General features: G+C 46.8%; 1 protein-coding gene across 2 annotated transcripts in view; it reads left to right on the top strand.

Annotated features, from left to right (window-relative positions):
* Window positions 1-17,850, top strand: part of slc6a3 (solute carrier family 6 member 3) — a 104,410-nt gene extending 86,560 nt beyond the window's left edge. For both annotated transcript variants that reach the window (XM_038797176.1, XM_038797175.1), the window contains 2 exons: window positions 3,742-3,813; window positions 15,896-17,850. In XM_038797176.1, the coding sequence (XP_038653104.1) occupies window positions 3,742-3,813; window positions 15,896-15,919 (96 nt within the window). In that variant the 3' untranslated portion in view covers window positions 15,920-17,850. The remainder of the gene's footprint in view (window positions 1-3,741; window positions 3,814-15,895) is intronic.
* The last annotated feature ends 3,293 nt before the right edge of the window (window positions 17,851-21,143 follow it).

The following is a 21,143-nucleotide window of genomic DNA, read 5'->3' as shown; positions in this document are numbered from 1 at the left end:
ATCACATCTATGTACAATACTTTGATACAAATATAGGAAATGCACAAAATATATAGAAGGTCAGTCAGTATCTGTAAAAGACACATAACATATCAGTTATGGTCATTAATCAGAACTGAAAACTGAGACAATTCAATTTTCATTGAAAAGCAGACCCTCCTCCACATCGCACCTCACCAGAACACTGCTCTGACAAAGCGTCTGCATCCAAATCACAATTGAAGGAAAGTCGCCCCAGGTCAGTCATGCTCAGTCTGTAGCCGCCAATTCAAAAGGAGCATTGGTGGAAGCCAGGGAACTTTTCATCTGATCAGGGAATGGTGGCTGATATCCCAATGAGGGAGAAAGAGATGATGAAAAAGAGGCAAGCGTTTTACTCATATTTACTCCATAACCTCAAAAGGAAATTGTTTTAAGCAGGTAAAAAAATAATTTAATCGGCAATGTATTTGCACAATTACACCATTCCAATGTATTCAAAATTTTTGGAAATAATCCAAAATTTACATTTTTATTGGACATTAACAGAAGAATCTGCAGCTTACACTGAAATGTCAAAAGGCACTTGGCAATGCAATAGGCTAAGAATAAATGTCACGTCTAAGTGTAAAAGGAAATGAGTTAGGATGATAACAACTAAAGAGACAAAGGCAGTAAGTGTTTTGATGGCAGGGAAGGATGTGAGTAGGTGAAAATGCTGGGGGGAAATTCCGGATGTGACTGAAGGAGTGGCTATCAATGACCAAAGGACAGAAGAAGCAACAAGAATCAAAAGGTATAAGAGAAGCAAATGGTGTCAGCAGGAAAATATGGCTGAAGAAGATTGCTGGGCCAAGACGGGGTGAGGTTATGAAAAGATCTGCAAACAAATTAAAGAACTACTCAATTTATGTAGGGTTCTGGTGAAAAATGAAGTATTACGATCTCAGACCAGACCCCACAGTGGCTAGGATACTGGACAGAAACCCCAATAATTTTATTTTTATTTAGTAAGTCAGCGAGGAAAGGATACCTCGCTCCAGGAGTGATGTTACGCAAAATAGGGATCTGGAACGGGATTCTCCCTTTTGGGGATCAAGACCCCGCAGCCGCCAGAAAACGGGCGAGAATCACTCCGGACTTTTTCCTCGAAAGTCCGGGGTGATTCTCTGTTTTTCAGGGGGCTAGCAGGGCCCCGGCGTTTGTCTGGCTGCCGGCGGGGCCCTGCTTACAGACCGCGTGGCCACAAGCGGGTTGGCGCATGCGCACGGCGGCCCACCTCGGCGTGGGCACTACCAACATGGCGGAGCCACACAACAGGCCCCCACAGAGTAAGGTAGGTCCCACCCAGGTCGTGATGGCCCCCGATCGCGGGCCTGGCCACCGCTGTGGCCTCCCCGCGCAGTCATATTCCCCCCGCCCCCCACTAGGATCGCCACCGTGGCTGCGGGCCCCAGCTCCTGCTGGGTGGTACCACATGTAAACCACGCGGGCGGGGGTTCGGTCAGTCGACTACGGAGAATCGCCGCAGGGGTCTGTTCCAACGGCCCCCGACCGGCGCCGCGTCGACCGTGCGTGCGGGACAGGCAGCTCCGCGGAGAATCACGGAAGCGCCGTCGCACTGGGTTTCAGCATGAAAGGCTATTCTCCGCCCCCACGCCGGGCCAATTCCGGCGCGGAGGTCAGAGAATCCCGCCCCTGATATATTAAAACAAACTTTATTACTAATACAGTATTAAAATATCTTCAAAATCACACATGAAAACTATCTTACAATTACCCCTTAAACAATGTTAATCAATACAGTGATACAATAATCCGTAACTGCTATCTTCATTCCTACTCAAGCAACAAAACCATCTCCGCTCTCAACCCACTTTCAAATACAGTTAGCTCTCAAGGATACCTGCCGTACTGAAATGCTCTGGAAACTCTACTTTGAGAAAGAAAGATCTTTTGTCCCTGCTTTAAAGAATGAATTCTGTCAGAACCATGGAGAAACACTGGCTGTATTTCTTCAGAACTACTTCTCAGCTTTTTTAGCTCCCCTTGTGACCACATAATTCTGAATTGCTTGGAAAGAAACTGCTAATCTGACTAAAGACTACCTTCTAACTGAGCTGCAGTGAGAGCAGGTGCTTGACCTGTGCTCACCTTCCAATCTAAAAATGCTTTTCTGCAAAATGCCAAGCTGATATCTAGTTAACTCCACAGGGAACCCTCTTAATCCAAACAAAATTCCATTAGCCCAAGCTTTTATGATGCCTTAATTGCACCAATGGCTTCCCAACCCTTTCAAACCAGGATTCTAAAAAAATATTACTGCAGCAGCCATGCACACACTAACCCAGGCTTTTTTAACCCTTACTGCACCAAACATCCACAGTACAATATATCTGAAATTCCTACATTCATCACGGAAGCTTCTGACTGCAGCGTCTTGGAGACTGCATTAATAATGGTATTATCTGAATAGGAGAAAATAAGAGTTAGCATTGAGGTGAAAAAAAGCAGTCGTGGTGAGAGGGACAGAGGAATCAGAGATTAGGGTCGTGCAGTAGAAAGTTGACGGTCTAGAAAGTTGATGGAGTGCAAAGGTACCGCCGAAAGACACAAGATAATTTCAAAACTGATTGAAAGAAATGTTAGCGTTAGAAGAAGTTGGAATATGAAAGGGAAGGGGTATTATTTTTTCAGATGGTGATAGTATAATTTTTGCAATGGGCAGATGGATTTTCAGAATAGCAATGACATAATAGAGTTCCCTTAGTGAGAGAGACTCGCAGGTTTTGAAACCAAGTGTGATGACAAGGTCTAGAGGTGCCCATGTCTATATGAGAGGGATGTGGGGGAGAATTCACGTGGACTGTAAGGTTTAAGACTGTTGGGACTGGATTTATTGGAGGCAATGGAGTCTCACTGCCTGCTTTCCAGGTGGGCCTTCAGCAGGATCAAGAGTCCAGGGGCGGTAGTCCCACTCACCGATACTTGCTGGCCTATGATTGTCCTACAGTGTCAGCAGCTCTATCAAATGGCAGCGCCACCAGGGAGGCAATGCCTGCTACCAGTCCTACACCCACCTGAAGCCTAGGATCACTGATGGGTCCGAGGCCGCACATAAATGATGGCTGGAGGAGGGTCGCAGGAAAGAGGATGATTCTGGGTCCCTCAGTCAGACAGAGTGTCTTTGATAAGGGAGCCCCCTCAAGGGAACCCACAAGAAACCCCGCATGGGTTTATTTGTCATGCTCCCTGCATAAGCATTCATTGCCCACTTAAGGGCCTGAATTGGCGGTGTGGTGGGAAGGCCGCCCACTGGCTTTCCTCCCACAGACTTAATCAATATTGAGGCAGGAAGGCAGCAGGTTTTTCGCCACCTCCCACCTGTTGAAATATCGCCCACAATAAAACGTGGCAGGGGTGGGGGTGCTGGTGAAGGCATTAAATTCTGCCCTTGAAGTTGCTGCAATAGGAAAAGGGGCGGTAGGAAAGGGATTGCAATCATTGAGGAGGCAATGTTGCTCAGTATAGGGAGAATGGATAGATGGGTGAGAATTAATCCAACAAGGCAAGAACAGACACGAGATTAAAATTCATAAATACAGATATAGAAGATTCAGAGCATTCAAAAGTGGTGAAAATGCCAGAGAAGTGGGGCAAATATTTTCAATAATAATTATTCCATTTGTTTTCATATTGAGAAGTATGATTGAGTAAGTTTCTGATTGGTAATAATACATGGACTCATGTTTATCATTTCAGAGGTTAGCTTATGCAATTACACCCGAGAAAGATCACCATCTGGTGGAACGTGGAGAGGTTCGCCAATTTACTGTGAGTAACAGCTAGTGAAGAGTGGACATCAGGGCTATTCTGCTGTATCGTTGGAATATAAAACAAAACATTTTTGAAGACTGTATGCTTTTCAAAATAATCTATAAAACTATTTGGATTTGGATATGGATTTGCTTGTTGTCACGTGTACCGAGGTACAGTGAAAAGTATTATTCTGCGAGCAGCTCAAACGGATCATCACGTACATGGCAAGAAAACAAAATAGAAAGAAAATAATAGGGCAACACAAGGTACACAATGTAAACACATAGACACTGGCATCGGGTGAAGCATACAGGAGTGTAATATTAATCAGGTCAATCCATAAGAGGGATTTCTTTGTAAACGCAAAATACTTTAGATGCTGGAAATCTGAAATACAAACAGAAAATGCTGCATAAACCCAGCAGGTCAGGCAGCATCTGTGTCGAGAGAAACAAAGTTAACGAGTGCGATCTAATGGAAAAGTTCCTAAGTGTGGTAGCAAGCGGGAACTGCCGCGAGCTTCCCGACACTCGATCCGGGGAGGTCGTCACCGGTATCAAACATTAATTAGTCCATTTAACGAGACCCCACAGCTTCACGCCACAAATGAGGGGGGGAGCAGCACTTAAACGGATCCTGCAGAGCAAACTCTACACAGTTCACAGCCATGCCACCGAGGAGACCCAGCCCCACGATTCGGGGATGCCGACCTGGCCAGATTGTTGGATGCGGTTGAGACCAGACGGGGTGCCATGGAGGGTCAGCCAGAGGGCTGCTAGCGTCGCCTGGGAGGAAGTGGCAGCGGCTGTCAGCTCGGGGAACGTCACCAGGAGGACTGGCACCCAGTGTCCTAAGATGATCAAGACCTCCACAGAGCCACACGGGTTGTTTGGCACTAGCCCCCTGGTATCTGCCACCACTACCCCTAAATGACCATGCACCTGGCACTGCCCCCGCCTAGCACCATACTGTTCCCCAACCCACCCATGCCCAGCAGTGCCTCCCATGCCCCCCAAACCCCTCATATCACCCACCCCCATACCACCGAATGCCCCTACCCCCCATCCTCCGATCCTCCAGACACCCCACCCCTCCAATGAACAAAGTGTATGGCTGACGATCCCTCTCTGTGTCCCTGCAGGAGAAGTTGACTCATAACATACGGGAGAGGGCCCTGATGGGTGACGGGTGCTGGACATCAGAGTGTTCAAACCATATGAGGAATGGGCCTTGGAGGTCACTGGGGTGGCCGAGGACAGATCGGGTCAGCGACATAAAGGTTAGCCTGTGTCGCAGAGGTGAGGATCCACTGGCCCCCATCCAAATGGCCCGCCACACGCGAGTTGTTGATGCCAGACACAATGATCCATCCCTCCCATTGATCATATCTCCATCTGATGGTTCTCATCCATCCGGGGTGGTTCCCACCCCCAACCCCGCCTCCCATGAGAACACCTCGAAGGGGAGCTCCGACGAGACAACCATATTGGCGGCACAGCTGTCATCCCCCCTCTGCACCAGCACAGAGGCACACACCTTGGTGGGCAACACTAGTGGACATGTTTGTGGGGTACAATCTGGTGCATATCAGGTGGAGGCAGGAACATCCAGGCGAGACAGCAGTCAGAGGTCCATTGGATCCCAAGACCCAGCTGGTTCCCAGCCTGATATTGAGCCTCTATAGCAGGTTTAATGGAGTTGACGGAGTCAATAGGGGCAGCAGCATCGCGAACCGGCATCAAACTGGGGCCTGCCCCAATTCCGGCATCGGAAGCCATTCTCCGCCTGATCAGCGATCCCTATTTCGGCGTCAGACTACGGAGAATTCCATCCCCTGGATTTTAAAATAGAAGAAAATGCATCAGATTTTCTTCTGTTAATTCATTCCTTTTCTGTGTTGGCCAGCAGGTCAGGGCAGAGTTTCAGTGACCATCCATTCCACTGGCTTCCTTCCCCAACCCCGGTAAGGTCCATCACCCAATGTCACACCCAACAGACACTGGATGTGGTCACGCGGGTGGGTGCTTTACAGTTATGTTGCAGGCTCATTTTATATGTTACTCTTTGAATGATTAATTCTGAAGGAACTGGGCAGCATGTGGCACGGTGGACAGCACTGGAACTGCGCGCTGAGGTTCGAATCCCGGCCCTGGGTCACCGTCCGTGTGGGGTTTGCGCATTCTCCCCATGTCTGCATGGGTTTCACCCCCACAACCCAAAGACGTGCGGGTTAGGTGGATTGGCCACGCTAAGTTGCCCCTTAATTGGGCAAAAAGAAAGTAATTTGGTACTTTAAATTTATATTTTTTTAAATTCTGCTCTGTATGCAAATGATGGCGGACATGGACCGCGGAAATAGTGCCCCGCATCGTCGCTTGCCCAACCCGGACCCCCTACACACATAGCTGTCAGTCCCAAATGAGGCCCCCCTGTCCTCAGATCAGCCCTCCCCCAACTCCCCCAACCGTGAGTATCATGGACGGTGGGATCATGAGTGGGCCACGTTGTCGGGAATTTGGCCGGTCGGGGACGGAGAATAGCGGGGCGGGCCTCAGATAATTGCCTGAGGCGGTAGATAATTGGCACGGCGTACACGCTGCTTTCCCGGGGGAGGGGGGGGGGGAGGGGGCGGAGAATCGTGGAACCGGTGCCGGACCCGATTTCATGCGAGAAACTGGATTCTCCGCCCCGTCGATGAATGCGATTTCAGTGTCGGGGTGTGGAAAATCCAGCCCATTGTGTCTGGCATCATTTTTGGGCTAGATCAGATAGGTGGCAGACTTACTTCCATATTCCTGTGATTACTTGGTTCCATATTAGGTTTTATATGCTCGCAGGCTGGAGAGATGGCAAGAGTCCCATGAGGCCTCTTTTCAGTAAATCCCACCAGATTACATGCTGATTAGGCATTTATCTAAGCATCAGGGGTGGAGGCCTTCCCCAGGACAACTTGTTGACCCCTGCTGGCCAACCAGAGATCAGCAGCTCTTCATTGCTCAGCAATGCCATCAGAGGTGGTGGACACTATCGGCACTACATCAAATTGAGGCCCAGAATCACCAATGGACCCAGGAATAGATGAGTGATGGCAGGATCAGGGGTTGTGTTCGTGGGGAGTTGTGGAGTGGAGAGATGGTGCGGTGAGGGAGTGATACAGCAGTAGGGCCAGGGAACTGGCTCTCAATAGACACACACCCACTTCCTGATGCCAGGTCCATCAATCAATCACTAAGTGTCTTTGAATGAGGGACTGACTCCCCCTGGAAGACTATAAGCAACCCCAAGAGGATTTGCTTTTCAGGTTTCCCACATGGCTAGTCCCTCACTTGCCCCGAATGAACATCAGCAGCATTTGGACAAAACCCTTAAGTGGGCATTAATTGCCCATTTAAGGGCCGCAATTGATGGCGGGCAGGAAGGTGGTCAATGGGAATTTCTGTCACGGACCTAATCAGAAGGGAGGATGCCGGAAGGTGATGAGGTCCCCACCTGCCACTCTCCGGCCTGTTTCAGATTCATGGCCCAACATACTCACTCATGCTTTCTGTGCTCCTGATGTCTCGGCTTAAGGTAAAAGAGAGTGTGAAATACAGTGAAGAATTCAAGTATACAGTCACATAGAGAAAGTGTGTGAAAAGCATACAAACTGTCCGAGTGAAAGGGAGTGAGTGAAATGCAGTGACAGAGATTGTGTAACAGGGCCTGAAGGTCTTAAAGTTTGACACCCGTGGACCCAACTGTAACTTAAATGTAAACCAACCAGATTTGTTAAGGACCATCAGACAGAACATCGCCAATCAAGCACATAACCTGACATCAAGAGGGCAGCAGGACCTGCCCTGCATTTTGCTGTCAGCAGCCAATTAAGGGGCTTCCAGCAATGTAGCAATGGTGCCTAGTGGATCCTAGTACTGGCAGATTGCACACAGTTACAATTTTAAAAGGAACTTACAGAACATCCAGGGAGCTGTATGCCAGGAGCAAGGAGGGAGTGAACAGCTGAGAAAGCATTACTGAAAAGGTGACAAGGAATAGAACGGTCACCCCATGCTTCAGCAACACCTCCCAAGAGGCTGATGTGGAAACAGTCATAGAGGACGACAGCATGGAGGCAGCCCCTTCGGCCCAACTTGTCCGTGCCGCCCAGTCTTTACCACTAAACTAGCCCCAATTGCCCACGCTTGACCAATATCCCTCTATACCCAGCTTTCTCATATAACTGTCTAAATGCTTTTCAAAAGACAAAATTATACCCGCATCTACTACTGCCTCTGGCAGCTCGTTCCAAACACTCACCACCCTCTGTGTGAAAAAACTACCCCTTTGGACCCTTTTATTTCTCTCCCCTCTCACCTCAAACCTATGTCCTCTAGTTTTAGACTCCCCTACCTTTGGGACACTTATCTATGCACCTCATTATTTTATAGACCTCTATAAGATCACCCCTAAGCCTCCTATGCTCCAGTAAAAAAAAGTCCACGAAGAAAGCCAGGTCCTCTTTCCAGAAGACCCCCAGAACATGTCCCCATCCATGAAGTCAGTGGAGCGATGAAAGATCAAGATAGGCCAGTCACCTATCTGCCCATTGCCAGGAGTTAATGGGAAGTCTCAAACGGAAGAGGAAAACCAGACTTCAGGCAATGGGGGCTCATCTCAGGATACTTCCATGGCTCAAGATACATCTTCAACCCCTTCAATGGTGACATGCACACTGGGTCCTGTTCTGATAACTGAAATGACAGCCACATGATAACAAATGTGATGAACCCCAGTAGAATTCAGACACCTCAAGGTTTTCTAATACACTGGAGCAGAAAAGGCAGCAACTTGTCTCCACATCAACTCAGGCGCAGGGAGAACACCTTGTAGAAGTTATCGGAAGCATGCGCCATGATGTATTGGCTGGCAGTGGTTGGTATTGGCTGGCAGTGGTTGATATTAATTTATCAGGTGTGAATTTGTGTTATGTTTTCATTTTATTCATTTCTGGATTGTGGGCATCACTAACTAGACCAGCATTTATTGCCCATCACTAATTACCCTTGTTATGGGCCACAGTTTAAAGAACACCAAAGTGTATCATGGAGTTCACCTGACCCACGACTTTTAATAGATTGTGGTTATGAGGAGCACAAGGGCCTACTTTACAGGTGTGATGCAACAGAGATCTAAAGTACTTTTAAAACAAAACCATGTTTATTTCTGAATCCAGTTAACACTTTATAAACCCATAGTAAACATCTTAACAACTATCAACACCAATAATCCCCACAGATACAATATTCTATAAGTAACCTTTCATAACATTTCTAACAACATCCATATATTAAACCCTTTTTGAAGAAAGACAGCAGGTTTACATTTTCTAAAGAAACAGCTATCACTTTGAAATCCTCAAATGAGCTGAAGACTCAAATGAGTCTGTAGCTTGTAGAGAGAGATCATTATACAGCTGCTGGCGAAACTAAAACACACTGTAGTGCCTGCTCAAAAACGAAAGTGAAAGACAGCCAGCCCAGCTCCATCATACTCTGACATCACTGCAGCTATTTGATAAACACCCATTTCTTAAAGGTACATCCACTACCGCTATTTGATAAACACCCAGTTCTTAAAGGTACTCTCACATGACACCCTTGAAGTGGTGGTGAGCTGCCTTATTGCACCACTGCAGTCCATGTGGTGTAGGATCCACAGTGCTGTTAGGGAGGGAGGTCCAGGAATTTGACCCAGAAGCCGTGAAGGAACCACAATACATTTCCAGGACAGGACAGTGAATGAGTTGGAGGACAAATTTCAGGTGGTGATGTTCCCATGTGTTTGCTGCCTCTGTCCTTCTAGATGGTAATGGTCGGGGGTTTGGAAGGTGCTGCCTCAGGAGCCTTGGAGAGTTCCTGCAGTACATCTTGTAGATGGTACACACTGCTGCTACTGTGCGTCGGTGGTGAAGGGAATGAGTTTTTGTGGAAGGGGTGCCAATCAAGTGGACTGCTTTGTCCTGGATGGTGTCAAGCTTCTTGAGTGATGTTGGAGCTGCCCGCATCCAGACAAGTGGGAATATTCATCACATTCCTGACTTGTGCCTTGTGGACAGGCTTTGGGGATTCAGAAGGTGAGTTGCTCATTGCAAGATTCCTCGCCTCTGACCTACAGTATTTACATCACTAGTCCAGTTAAGTTTCTGGTCAATGGCAACCCCAGGATGTTGATAGTGGGAGATTCAGGAAAGGTACTGCCATTGAATGTTAAGAGTCAATAATTAGATTATCTAGCACAATGGTTAGCACTGTTGCTTCATAGCACCAGGGACCCGGATCGATTCCCGGCTTGGGTCACTGTCTGTGCGGAGTCTGCACATTCTCTCAGTGTCTGCTTGGGTTTCTCTGGGTGCTTTGGTTTCATCCCACAAGTCCCGTAAGACATGCTAGTGAGGTGAATTGGATATTCTGAATTCTCTCAGTGTACCCGAACAGGCGCCGAATGTGGCGACTAGGGGATTTTCACAATAACTTCATTGCAGTGTTTATGTAAGCCTACTTGTGACAAAAATAAAAATTATTATTGTTGGAGACTGTCATTGCCTGGCACTTGTGTGGCACGAATGTTACTTGTTACTTGTCAGCCCAAGCCTGGATATTGTCCAGGTCTTGCTGCATTTGGACACGGACTGCTTCCTGTCTGTTGGGATTGTGTGCAGGGATCAGAAGCCACAACCTCAGTGGATACCTTTCATCCCCAAGAATCCAGCCAGTACACCAGATGTGCCGGGTAGTGCCCCCTGCGATTAGGCTGCTCCAATTGAATCGCGCACTCTCCTCCTTCACCTCCAATAGTTACTCCAGCTGCTGGAATTCCCCTGGCCTCTGCAAAGCCGCTCCATGTGGCTGCACATCCACCTTTGGGCCACCCTCCTCCTCACTGTAGGAAGAATCAAGGTCTGAAAAAACTAAGCCCATCGCTAGATAAATCCTTCACTGCTGTGAGGATCCCGTAACCTTTGTCCTGCGTCCAGTGGCTTCTTGGGGGCAATTTTGAGCCTGTGTTAGCTGTCAGTGAGAACGGCAATGCAGGTGGAAAATTCGGCAGGAATTGGAAAATTCTCTCTGGCGAGATCATGATTTCTGATTTTCCAGTCCCCTCGCCGGCGGCGTGATGAGAAATCTGCCGTGGACGTCCAGGAACCTCATTTTAATACATCAACATATCATTACCAAACCCTCCCTCCGGGACCTTAACACTCACTGAATATTCATTGGACATCATGCTGTGAGTGATTTATAACAGCTGTTTAAAAATGAGAACCTGGTGACTTTGCCTCCAAAGGGGATATTGGAGGCGAGTGTTCAGGTTGCCATCTTCAATGGTGGCATTTCAGTGTCGCTGGCAAGCAGGCAGCATTTCCAGTGTCCTCCTTGCTGGGCTTGTGGTGATATCACTGCTGAGGGATTGCCCTTCCAGAGTGACAGCTGGGTGGGAGCAGGAGAAGCCATAGGGTCAGTACTGGGGGAAACTGTGAGGTTCTTGGGAGTGATCCCATGAGAGGTCAGGCTGCATGGGCAGAATGGGGGATTCTGACCAAGGGTGTTTTTCAGCCTCATGAGGCCTGAAGACTCCTGCACAAGGGGAGGGTGAGTCCAGTCAGAATGAACCCCCACACTCAGGCAACACTGTGAAGCCAGAGGGCAAGAGTTGTATGGACGTTCAAGGCCACTGGTAATGGAGGCCAGGCTGTCAGGGATTAGTTTCTGGCTGGCTGTTGCAGGTGGAAAGCTTGTTTAATCCGCAGCCCATGTCAGCTGGGGGAGTGAGTGTTGCTGTAAATTATCAGACACTTTGACCGGTTTATTATTAAAATGTTTTACCCAGGCGCCCTTATTTGCAAAAGAACAAAGGGCAAACATAGGTCCACCATTCAACTCAAATTTATTCACAAGTACAATAAATGAGTTACTCTCCCAAATTATCCCCGATATTATCTGTCCAAGTTACTAATACTACCTGTGCTGATGAACTTGATCGAGCTGAGGGACCAATCCTCTGAGACTCCATTGTCTCAGGGTCTGCGTCTGGGAAGATGGTTCTCACACGCATCTTCCATCCGTCTCTGGTTTGCCGTCAAATCTTCTCTGTAGTCTCCCTGTCGGGTCTTCACTGGGAAGGGTCTCTGGGTGTCTCTTCTTAGCCCACTCTTTGTGCCCTTCCAGAGGTTTCTCTGGCCTACAGCCAATGAGGTCACACTGGGCGCGATTCGCAACACCCAATTAAGTTGCCAATTACAACTCTGCAGGGTAACAGGTTCTGACTGTGGTTTGATTTAATGTGTCCAATTCTGTGTCGGGCCTAAGATTCAGGCTGTTGGCCATTTTACCACAATGAGGGTGCCCACTGAGGATGAAGTTGACGTGCGAATTGCTGTGTTCACACAAATTAGGTGTGCCTCGCTTGCTACAAGGGGTAACCAGTTGCCTGATCAGCTTCCTGATCTTCCTTGATGAGTCATTGTGCCAATTTAGTCAGCATTACAATGCATGAGTGTGTCACAGATGTGGCACCCAATTCTTAACCTTTTGGAAGTGTTGCTCCCAAGCATTGAACGCCGAGGCTCATACTTATGTCTATATGACAGAGAGGTGACACAGACCTGGCCCCCAATGCAAGGTGTTGGGGTGAGGTCTCTCATCACTCACCCCATTCAAGGCGGTGGCGGGGGACATCATCTAGGTGCCCCATGAGGTTAGAATGCTGGTCCATTGAATGCATTTGACTGCCCTAACACCTCACACTTAGCGGGGATTAGCGACTGCTGAGGCTCCCAAAGTGCTTCATTCAGGTGGAGTTGAGAGGGGCAAATGTGAGGAAATGGCTATTGTGTGACAGGGAAATGAAATGAAATGAAATGAAATGAAAATTGCTTATTGTCACGAGTAGGCTTCAATGAAGTTACTGTGAAAAGCCCCTAGTCGCCACATTCCGGCGCCTGTCCGGGGAGGCTGGCCTGCTTGGTCTGCTTTAAAAGCCAGCGATTTAGCCCAGTGAGCTAAACCAGGGAATGAAGCTCATTGAAAAGGTGCTCGCATATGGGGAAGCGCATGGGTGGATGTCCCAGATGATGAGAGGTCTGAGGGTCAGGACACTGTTAGGAATCATTATCACTCACTATATCCTTTCCCTTTTAGCTTTTGATTTGAGAGAATCATGGAGCCAGTTGATGAGTCAATTATTTTGGTTGCTGTCGAGCAGCAGCAGAGACATTGAGGTGCTGCTGCACGTGGCCAGCACCAGTTGAGGGGGAGGCAGGGCCCATTTATCTTCCTGAAGCAGGGTCACAGATGGTGGAGCCTCAGAAGAGACACTAGCAACCATGGGTATTCCGACATCGAACTTCCTACTTCCAGACGTCAGGAGTCGAGTGCCAAAGACTGCATCTGTTTGTGGGGACAGAGTTGGCACTACATGGACTGGGAAGTCAACCATTGCCTCTGGCCCCAGTGCTGCTCTGAACTTCAATGCCAACAACTCATTTCAGGACAGCACGGGTGGCCTGTACAGCATTTCCCAGTCTGCCATGCATAAGGGTGGCCACTGATGCACAATTCCTGAGGGCCCACATGTACATCTACTTGAACCAAGACCACGCCACCAATGCCGTGGGCTTTGCCTGCATAGCAGGCAGGATAGTTACATCTTGCAGCACTCACAGAAACCAGCCATCTTTGAGGAAGAGCAGTGGATGGAGGGATGGCTCCACAGAGACGAAGGGTACCCACTCAAGTGGTGGCTGATGACACCAGTACAGAGGCTACAGACACACGGTGAGACTTGCTACAATGGGGCTCATGCATCAACACACACGCTGGTCAAGCAGGCTATTGGACTGCTCAAGATGCGGTTCTGGTGCCTGGACCAGTCATGGGGAACTCTCCAGTACAGCCTCCAGAGGGTGTCCCACATAATATTGCTCTGCTGCGTCTGCATAACCTGGCACTGCGGTGGGGAGAGCAGCTAGACTAGGAAGACATGGAGGAGCGCCCCTCTTCTCTCCACCTGTTCCTTCTCTCCGCCTGCTGTGGATCTTCAGCTGTGAGGTGCTCACCAGTGAGTCAACCAAAAGCCTGCCTACTTGTTATCCTCACCGAGGTGTGAGTATCTGCGTTGGTGGAGGGCGGAGGTAACAGCTGTTACACCTCCTCGATGCTGGTCTCAGAAACGTCTGCTCAGGTCTGCGGTGTCCAGAAGGCATGAGGCTGGCCAGGGCTGGTCGACTGATTGACCTGCAAGGGAAGCGAGTTGGGAATATTGCAGCATGGGAGAACATGAAGCCATCATGCACGCCTCACGTGAGTTAATGTCTTGACGTTTCTCACAGGAGGCAGACCTAGCCTGGCTGTGCGAAAATTGTCATTCATCTGCTTCCGGCACTATTGCCCCATCCTCTTATTGATTGAGCTGACACTCACTATTGCGACCACAGCCTTCCAGGAGAGGGTGGTGACCTTGGTTAATGGATGTCTGCGGAAACGCGGGTGGAGGATTATCATAGAATTTACAGTGCAGAAGGAGGCCATTCGGCCCATCGAGTTTGCACCGGCTCTTGGAAAGAGCACCTTACCCAAGGTCAACACCTCCACCCTATCCCCATAACCCAGTAACCCCACCCAACACTAAGGGCAATTTTGGGCACTATGTGCAATTTATCATGGCCAATCCACCTACCCTGCACATCTTTGGACTGTGGGAGGAAACCGGAGCACCCGTAGGAAACCCACGCACACAAGGGGAGGATGTGCAGACTCCGCACAGACAGTGACCCAAGCCGGAATCGAACCTGGGACCCTGGAGCTGTGAAGCATTTGTGCTATCCACAATGCTACCGTGCTGCCCATGCAGAGGATGTCACACCTCTGCTCCACACCATCCAGGAGCTCGGTGAGGGCTCCCCCTGAAAATCTTTCTGCTGCCCTCCTGGCAGCCATCTCCCCGACTGGACTTGGGACAAGTACAGGAGAGGTGTTTAAAAAGAGCACCCCACTGATTGCAGAGATTGAGTGTGAATCAGAGGCAACCTATCATGAGCGTGGCATCAATCACCTGGGGAAAAGCACTTTTGCCAAAAAGACTCAATAATCGGTGGGTTTTCCTGCCGTCAGCAGTAGCTGGATTCTCACTGAATCGACACTTTGAAAAAATACAGTTAAGATTCCGCCCCTTGTAACTTAATTTTCGGCAGCAGCAGCTGTCTTTGGCCCCACCCTCTGCACCACCACCAAAACCGATAGTCTTCCTGCTCAGTTGAACACACAGGTACAGTTTCACAGGCTGACCATTTAAGGCCCCATTGATGCCACTGAATGATTTCTGACCTCGTTGCACTTGGCAGGTTCATAAAATCCTACTCCACTGGCTCCTTGGTTATGTTGATTGTCTTCCCGCTTCATTCACTATCCCATCGGTCCGCAACGCCAACCACCTTTGTAAAATGTGAGTAATGGTGGGAAGTGATTATGGAGCCTGTGAGTCCTGGGCCCGTGCTATTTTCTTGCCTCTCCGCCTTCAATCCTGCCTTCATGGAGTCAGTAAAATTCTGCCTATGGTGGAAACCCCATTCCACCAATGGTGGGGAGGAGGAGACTATTTCAATGGGAAATCCCACCAGCAAAAATGCCATTTTGTGACACCCGTTGAATTCTCTCTCCTCTCCGGCTCTCCCAGTGCCGAAAACGCTTGCAAAAATCCCCCTCCCCCCCCCCGATTAAATGGCAAGACCCCCCCCCCCCTCCAAAGGACAAGACAAGACTTGACTTATACAAAGAGACAGAGGGTAAACAAATGCAAAAACAACTATGTATGCGAGCTCTACAGAGAAAGAGGGAAGCAAAAGAGTGGAAAACAAAGGAGAATAAAGAAAAATCTTTCTTCCTGTACATGTTCTCTTAAGTCATCAATCAGAGAAATATTTAAGCAAAGAAAGTTTTTTAAAATTCTGTCTATAACTTACAGCAAATCCTATAACTTACACCAAATTTTGTTTCTGTGCAAGCCACAACTCAGTACGCAAAGGTAAAATTAAAATATTATTTTTTTTTTAAACTTTCTACAGCTGCGTCATTGGCTCATGGTGTGAAAACATGGCACAAAGAAAAGCAATTGGAAAATACAGACAAAAAGGGGCCATAATGAAAATATCAGCTCCCTCAACACAAGCAAAGTATGACAAAACAGCTCAGAAAGTTCTACTTTAAAAAATGAAAACGTGAAATATGTTGTGTAAGTGATGCTAAATGTACTGTGACAGGACATACTTCCATTTCTTTGACACTGCGAGCTGCATCTGTCAAAACAAAATGGAAGATGTTTCTATTTTCCATGCTATAAATTGAATGAGCACTATCAAAACGGAAGAGTTTAGAACAGTGCCAGGACTTAATTTAAGGACTTTTAATTTACATTAACAGGATTATTTAGTTTCAACTGTTAAATGAAAACTTAATACTTCATTTATTTCTACCTTAAGTAACTAATCGAGAATGTTAGCGTGCAAAATTTTCATTCTGTTCATTAGATTAAGATACAATACAAATTCAAGGATGACTGCTTTTGATGCGTCATTTGTTCGAACTTTGATTTTGAGAGCGACAGGGCTTTTGGATTATTCTTGAATTGGAATTCGTCCCATTTAACAATATGGTGTATCTTTTTAAATATATAATCTGAAAAGACATGTCATATGTTCTATTGATAATGTTTACTAGAGCCTACCAAAATCAGAAACTAATTAAGTATGGGATCAGAGTTGTTAATAATTTGTAGGTGATTAAAAATTGTTGATATTTAAATTGCACAAAAGATGTGTAGTGAAGTATTGTAGGTCAATCTTGGATACGTTGAAGATTTTGGCCTTTTCCATGTCACTAAATTAAAATTTTATTTCAATGTATTAAAATTAGCATTGATGTATTAAAGAAATCTAATGGTTCTACAGATTCAACTACCCACAGCACAGTCGTGCTGGACTATGATCCCAAGTCGTCATATGCACTGCAATGTGTTAAAACTCACCCAATTTGTCACAGTTATAAATTCCTGGTGGCTTCACCCTCCCAAACCAGTCAAAAAGCTCTGTGACATTACGGTTGCTCTCTCCTTTCATCTACTCACACTCCGTGTGAGACCAGGCGTTGGTGGAATATCAAGCCAGATTTTGCTGCGGTCTCTCATGGTGTGCCCAGTTAGACATGTTAGTGCATGTTTAGCTTAAAAACGATTTTTCCACAAAGTTGCTGGAAGTGCGAGCTGTCAACAGTGCAGTGTGGGCCTCCGGGTACCTAGACCTTAGTTAGTAACAGGACAGACAGTGAATCTCTTTAATCAATGTGATTAATAGAGTAAGAAATAAACAGGGGAAGGACTGAGAAGAAATGTGAAACTGAGTGGGCGAATTCAAAGTTAAATCCAATGCAGGAAGAGAAATAGAGGGAAAGAAACATTGGATTAAAAAAAGAGGAGCGAGACATTGAAAAAGTAAGAAACCAAAACTTTAAATTTAAAACTTGATATTTTTTAAAATCTTCGAAACAGAATTCACAACCTGAAGAATGAGACTCCACACTTAAGGTTGTTCACTTTACGAGCAAGCGGTTGATTGGCAGACATTGTTAAAAGGGTGTTTGCTTTGTACACTTGTGGGGTATGAACACTGCTGATATGGCCAGCCTTTATTGCCCATCCCTAATTGCCCTTGAGAAAGTGGTTGCGGTGAGCTGTCTTTGTGAACTGTTGCAGTCCATGCGGTGTAGGTACACCATTATGCTCTTCGGGGGGGGAATAACGGAGTTCCAGGATTTTGACCCAGCAACAGTGAAGAAGTTGTGGTTTGGTGGGGAGCTTGCAGGTTCCTATGCACTTTCTACCCTTGTCCTTCTGGGTGGTAGAGATTGAGGGTTTGGAAGATGTTGTCAAAGCAGCCTAGGTGCGTCGCTGCAGTGTATCTTCTAGATCAGGGGTGGGCAAACTTTTCCGTGCAAGGGCCACATTCAGAAATTCACAATTTTAAAGGGCCGCATAGTATATTAAGTAAAATAATTAATATTTTAAATAGCCAAAATAAAAGGTCTTTAAAGAAAAAAAAGCACATTTATTTGAAAAACAAAGTAACTCAGTAAGTAACAGAACAATGTCAATGAGAATGATGCATCTGACTGCAGCCATTTACCAGTTTGTTGAAATCAGGTGTCAAGTTGCTTGTGCTGATCCTTAACACTGACAGAAGCACAGCCTAGCCGAGTCAACGATAAAAACGCGCGTAGTAGGGTGGATGAGTGGGGCTTCCTTATTGGTCGATTTAGTTGGGTATGCGACCAATAGGAGTCCAGGTTATAAACAATAATAAGGCTTATTGTTTGTAACCTGGACTCCTATTGGTCGCACACCCAACTAAACCGACCAATGAGACAGCCCCACTCATCCACCCTACTACACGCGTTTTTATGCGGCCCGCCAATGAGGTGCCCGGAGTCATAACCGGCATTTTTGAAAAGCCGCCGGGGAAAAGCCGCTGAAGTAAATGCGCTTATTGAATAAGCGCATTTACTTCAGCGGCTTTTCCCTGGCGGCTTTTCAAAACTGCCGGTTATGATTCCGGGCACCTCATTGGCGGGCCGCATAAAAACCTTTGTCGGGCCACATGCGGCCCGCGGGCCGTAGTTTGCCCACCCCTGTTCTAGATGGTAGAAACTGCTGCCACTGTGTGCTGGTGACTAAGGATGTGAATGTTCACAGTACACTGTTAATTACTAGGCACAATCTTCTGTAACGAGTTTAATGGGCAATAAATGTGCAGATGTAGCAAATTCATGAAAACCATGGGGCAGTTAAGGATAAAACGCCACTTTCATCAAACTAATGCTGGAGTTGCACTATTTGATCAACAATTTGTGACTATTTACAATTTGCAGAGTATCTCTTCTTTGCAATAAGTTGCTGACTAATTTGAGTGTTAATAATGGTGAAGATTGTTACTTTATCTTCAAAATCTGGCCCAAGCTGATTTCTGTGGCTGGGTTTGTCTGTTTGAATTTGGTAAACCCAGCATCAGGGGGAACTCTGGGTTTTAGTGTTGTTCTCCCACCGGTGATTCTCTCCATTTTCTACGATATAGAGGCTGCCACACTGAAACAGACAAATCCAAATGTTTAGGAAGGAATAGTGTTGACTCTTCTATGATTTGACTTTGCATTAACCATTGCACACACTGACTGCCGGTTATAGGGAATACACCTGCAGAGAGGGAGAGCAGCACTAGTAAATAATGGGAGGGCTGGTAATCGCAACAGTTATAGTGCATGAGTTGGATTTATTTAAAATATTTTTCACATATGTATAGAAGCCTGAAACAGCAGGGCACTAACTAGTTCTAGTTATATCTTAAAACATCAATGTCTTTTGTCTTTCCGTACATTTTGATTCTGCTGTACCCCAAAAGTCATAGGCACTGTGTTATATCACAAGTCCTTAGGACTTGAGATATTCTGAGCCAGGCAGCTAATGGCCGGAATTCTCTGGCAGTACAGCCCCACTCGCGGGTTTCCCAGTGGCTTGGGTTGGCTACAATGGGAAATCCCATTGACAAGCAGCGGGAATAGAGAATCCCGCCGCGAGCAAATAGCGCGCCACCAGGAAACACGCGGCTGGGGGACTGGAGAATCCCGCCCAATATTTTCACAGTGAAGATGAATGAGTATTATATTTATGTAAGAATTTTCAACTTTTTTAAAATCAGCATCAGCATGCTGAGTAAGACTATTAGCTTTATACATATGTTGCTTCTCAGAATTTCTGGCAGACACTGTTCGATAAGGGTTGATTGTGACTATAAATTTCATTTAATTCTTCTCATTTTTTTAAGCAACCATAAAGCCAATTCATGTTAGAATGAAACAGTATGACCAGCCTTAATGCCACCCTTAGTAAGAGATTGCTAGATGCAGAGATGTCCCAGTAATAGTCAACATGGCAGAAGAATAATTGTTTCTAAATTCTGTAGTATTTGAGTCAACAGAAGACGGGATGAGTTATTGAATCCAGCAGAGTCAATCTAAATTAGAGCAGCTACAATCTCTCCTTTAGTTATTAAATGGGAAACAAGCGCCTAGGTTTACGAAGTAATCTGATTTAGTAATCCAAGAAGGCAATTTCACTACTGAATGTGCCCCCATGGGCAGCACTGACACTGAAGGCAGCTGATGGCAATATCCACAGGCCACTTTGAATGGACTCTCAGCTGTCGACCCCAATTGGACGAGATATCAGTCTGCCTATCATAATCTGGAGTTACAGTCATTGTCATTGTAAAACCTGGGAGCTAGACCACTGAATCTCAGCTTAAAGTACACAAATATTCTGATGCAGAAATTGGATTGGAGAGAGGATTTTAAAGTGTGAAGAAACCTGGCTTAAGCAAAAATGGGCGGGAATTCTTAAGTTGGAAAATCAGGTGGAAGCAGCTCCAATTTCAACCACTTATAAAATACCTCCCCAAATTCCTCTACACTTTCTCTGCAATTTACCAAGTGCATTGTAACTGACCTGATTTGTACATCTCTGTGGGAGGACCAGTGGCCCATCTCTCAGGTTTTACAACCCAAGACAGACTGGGAAACTTGAAGTGAGGTTTATAAAGGGCAGCAGCCACCAAAATCATCTGATGACCTGCAGAACTGTGGACCCACCAACCATAGCACCCCCTCCACACATGACCCCCACCCTGTAACTCATCTCCAGTAATTATCTCTGTTTTGGCACCAAGCGACTATCCTAGACCTCGGGTGGGTAACCTAGTGGCAGCCAGAATTGGGGATAATTGCCCGATTATATACCCTAATTGGTACCCACCACAGCCGGATGAGTAGCTGTTGCAACTGCGGGCCCAACGCTGTGAATAGCACATGGGGTGGGATCATGTCCGTGAGCCAGGCCTACACAATTCCATCAAAATTTCCATGTCCACTCTGCCTCCCAAGCCGTTTCCATGAACCCAGGAAAGTTTAGCCCCATGTCCGATTTTCGAGTGCTTCTCAGAGTGTCAAACCACAGGCCCCCACACCACAGCACCCATATCCCAGTAAAGACTTCTCTGATCGGGTCTGTCATTTCCTCATATGTCACTATGACCAAGGAGGGGATGGAACAGAGGAGAATTAGGCAGCATTATGGGAAGATTCAACCTGCAACATAATGCAATCCTGTGCCATTGGAGGGATTTTAGAGTCATAGAGTTTTACAGCACAAAAAGAGGCCCTTAGGCCCATCACGTCTGCACCCGCCATCAAGCACCTAGCAGAGTGCACTTA

This window comes from Scyliorhinus canicula, chromosome 5 (assembly GCF_902713615.1).
Source record: "Scyliorhinus canicula chromosome 5, sScyCan1.1, whole genome shotgun sequence".
NCBI classification, from domain to species: Eukaryota; Metazoa; Chordata; class Chondrichthyes; order Carcharhiniformes; family Scyliorhinidae; genus Scyliorhinus; species Scyliorhinus canicula.
This window is presented reverse-complemented; position numbering and strand designations above follow the sequence as displayed.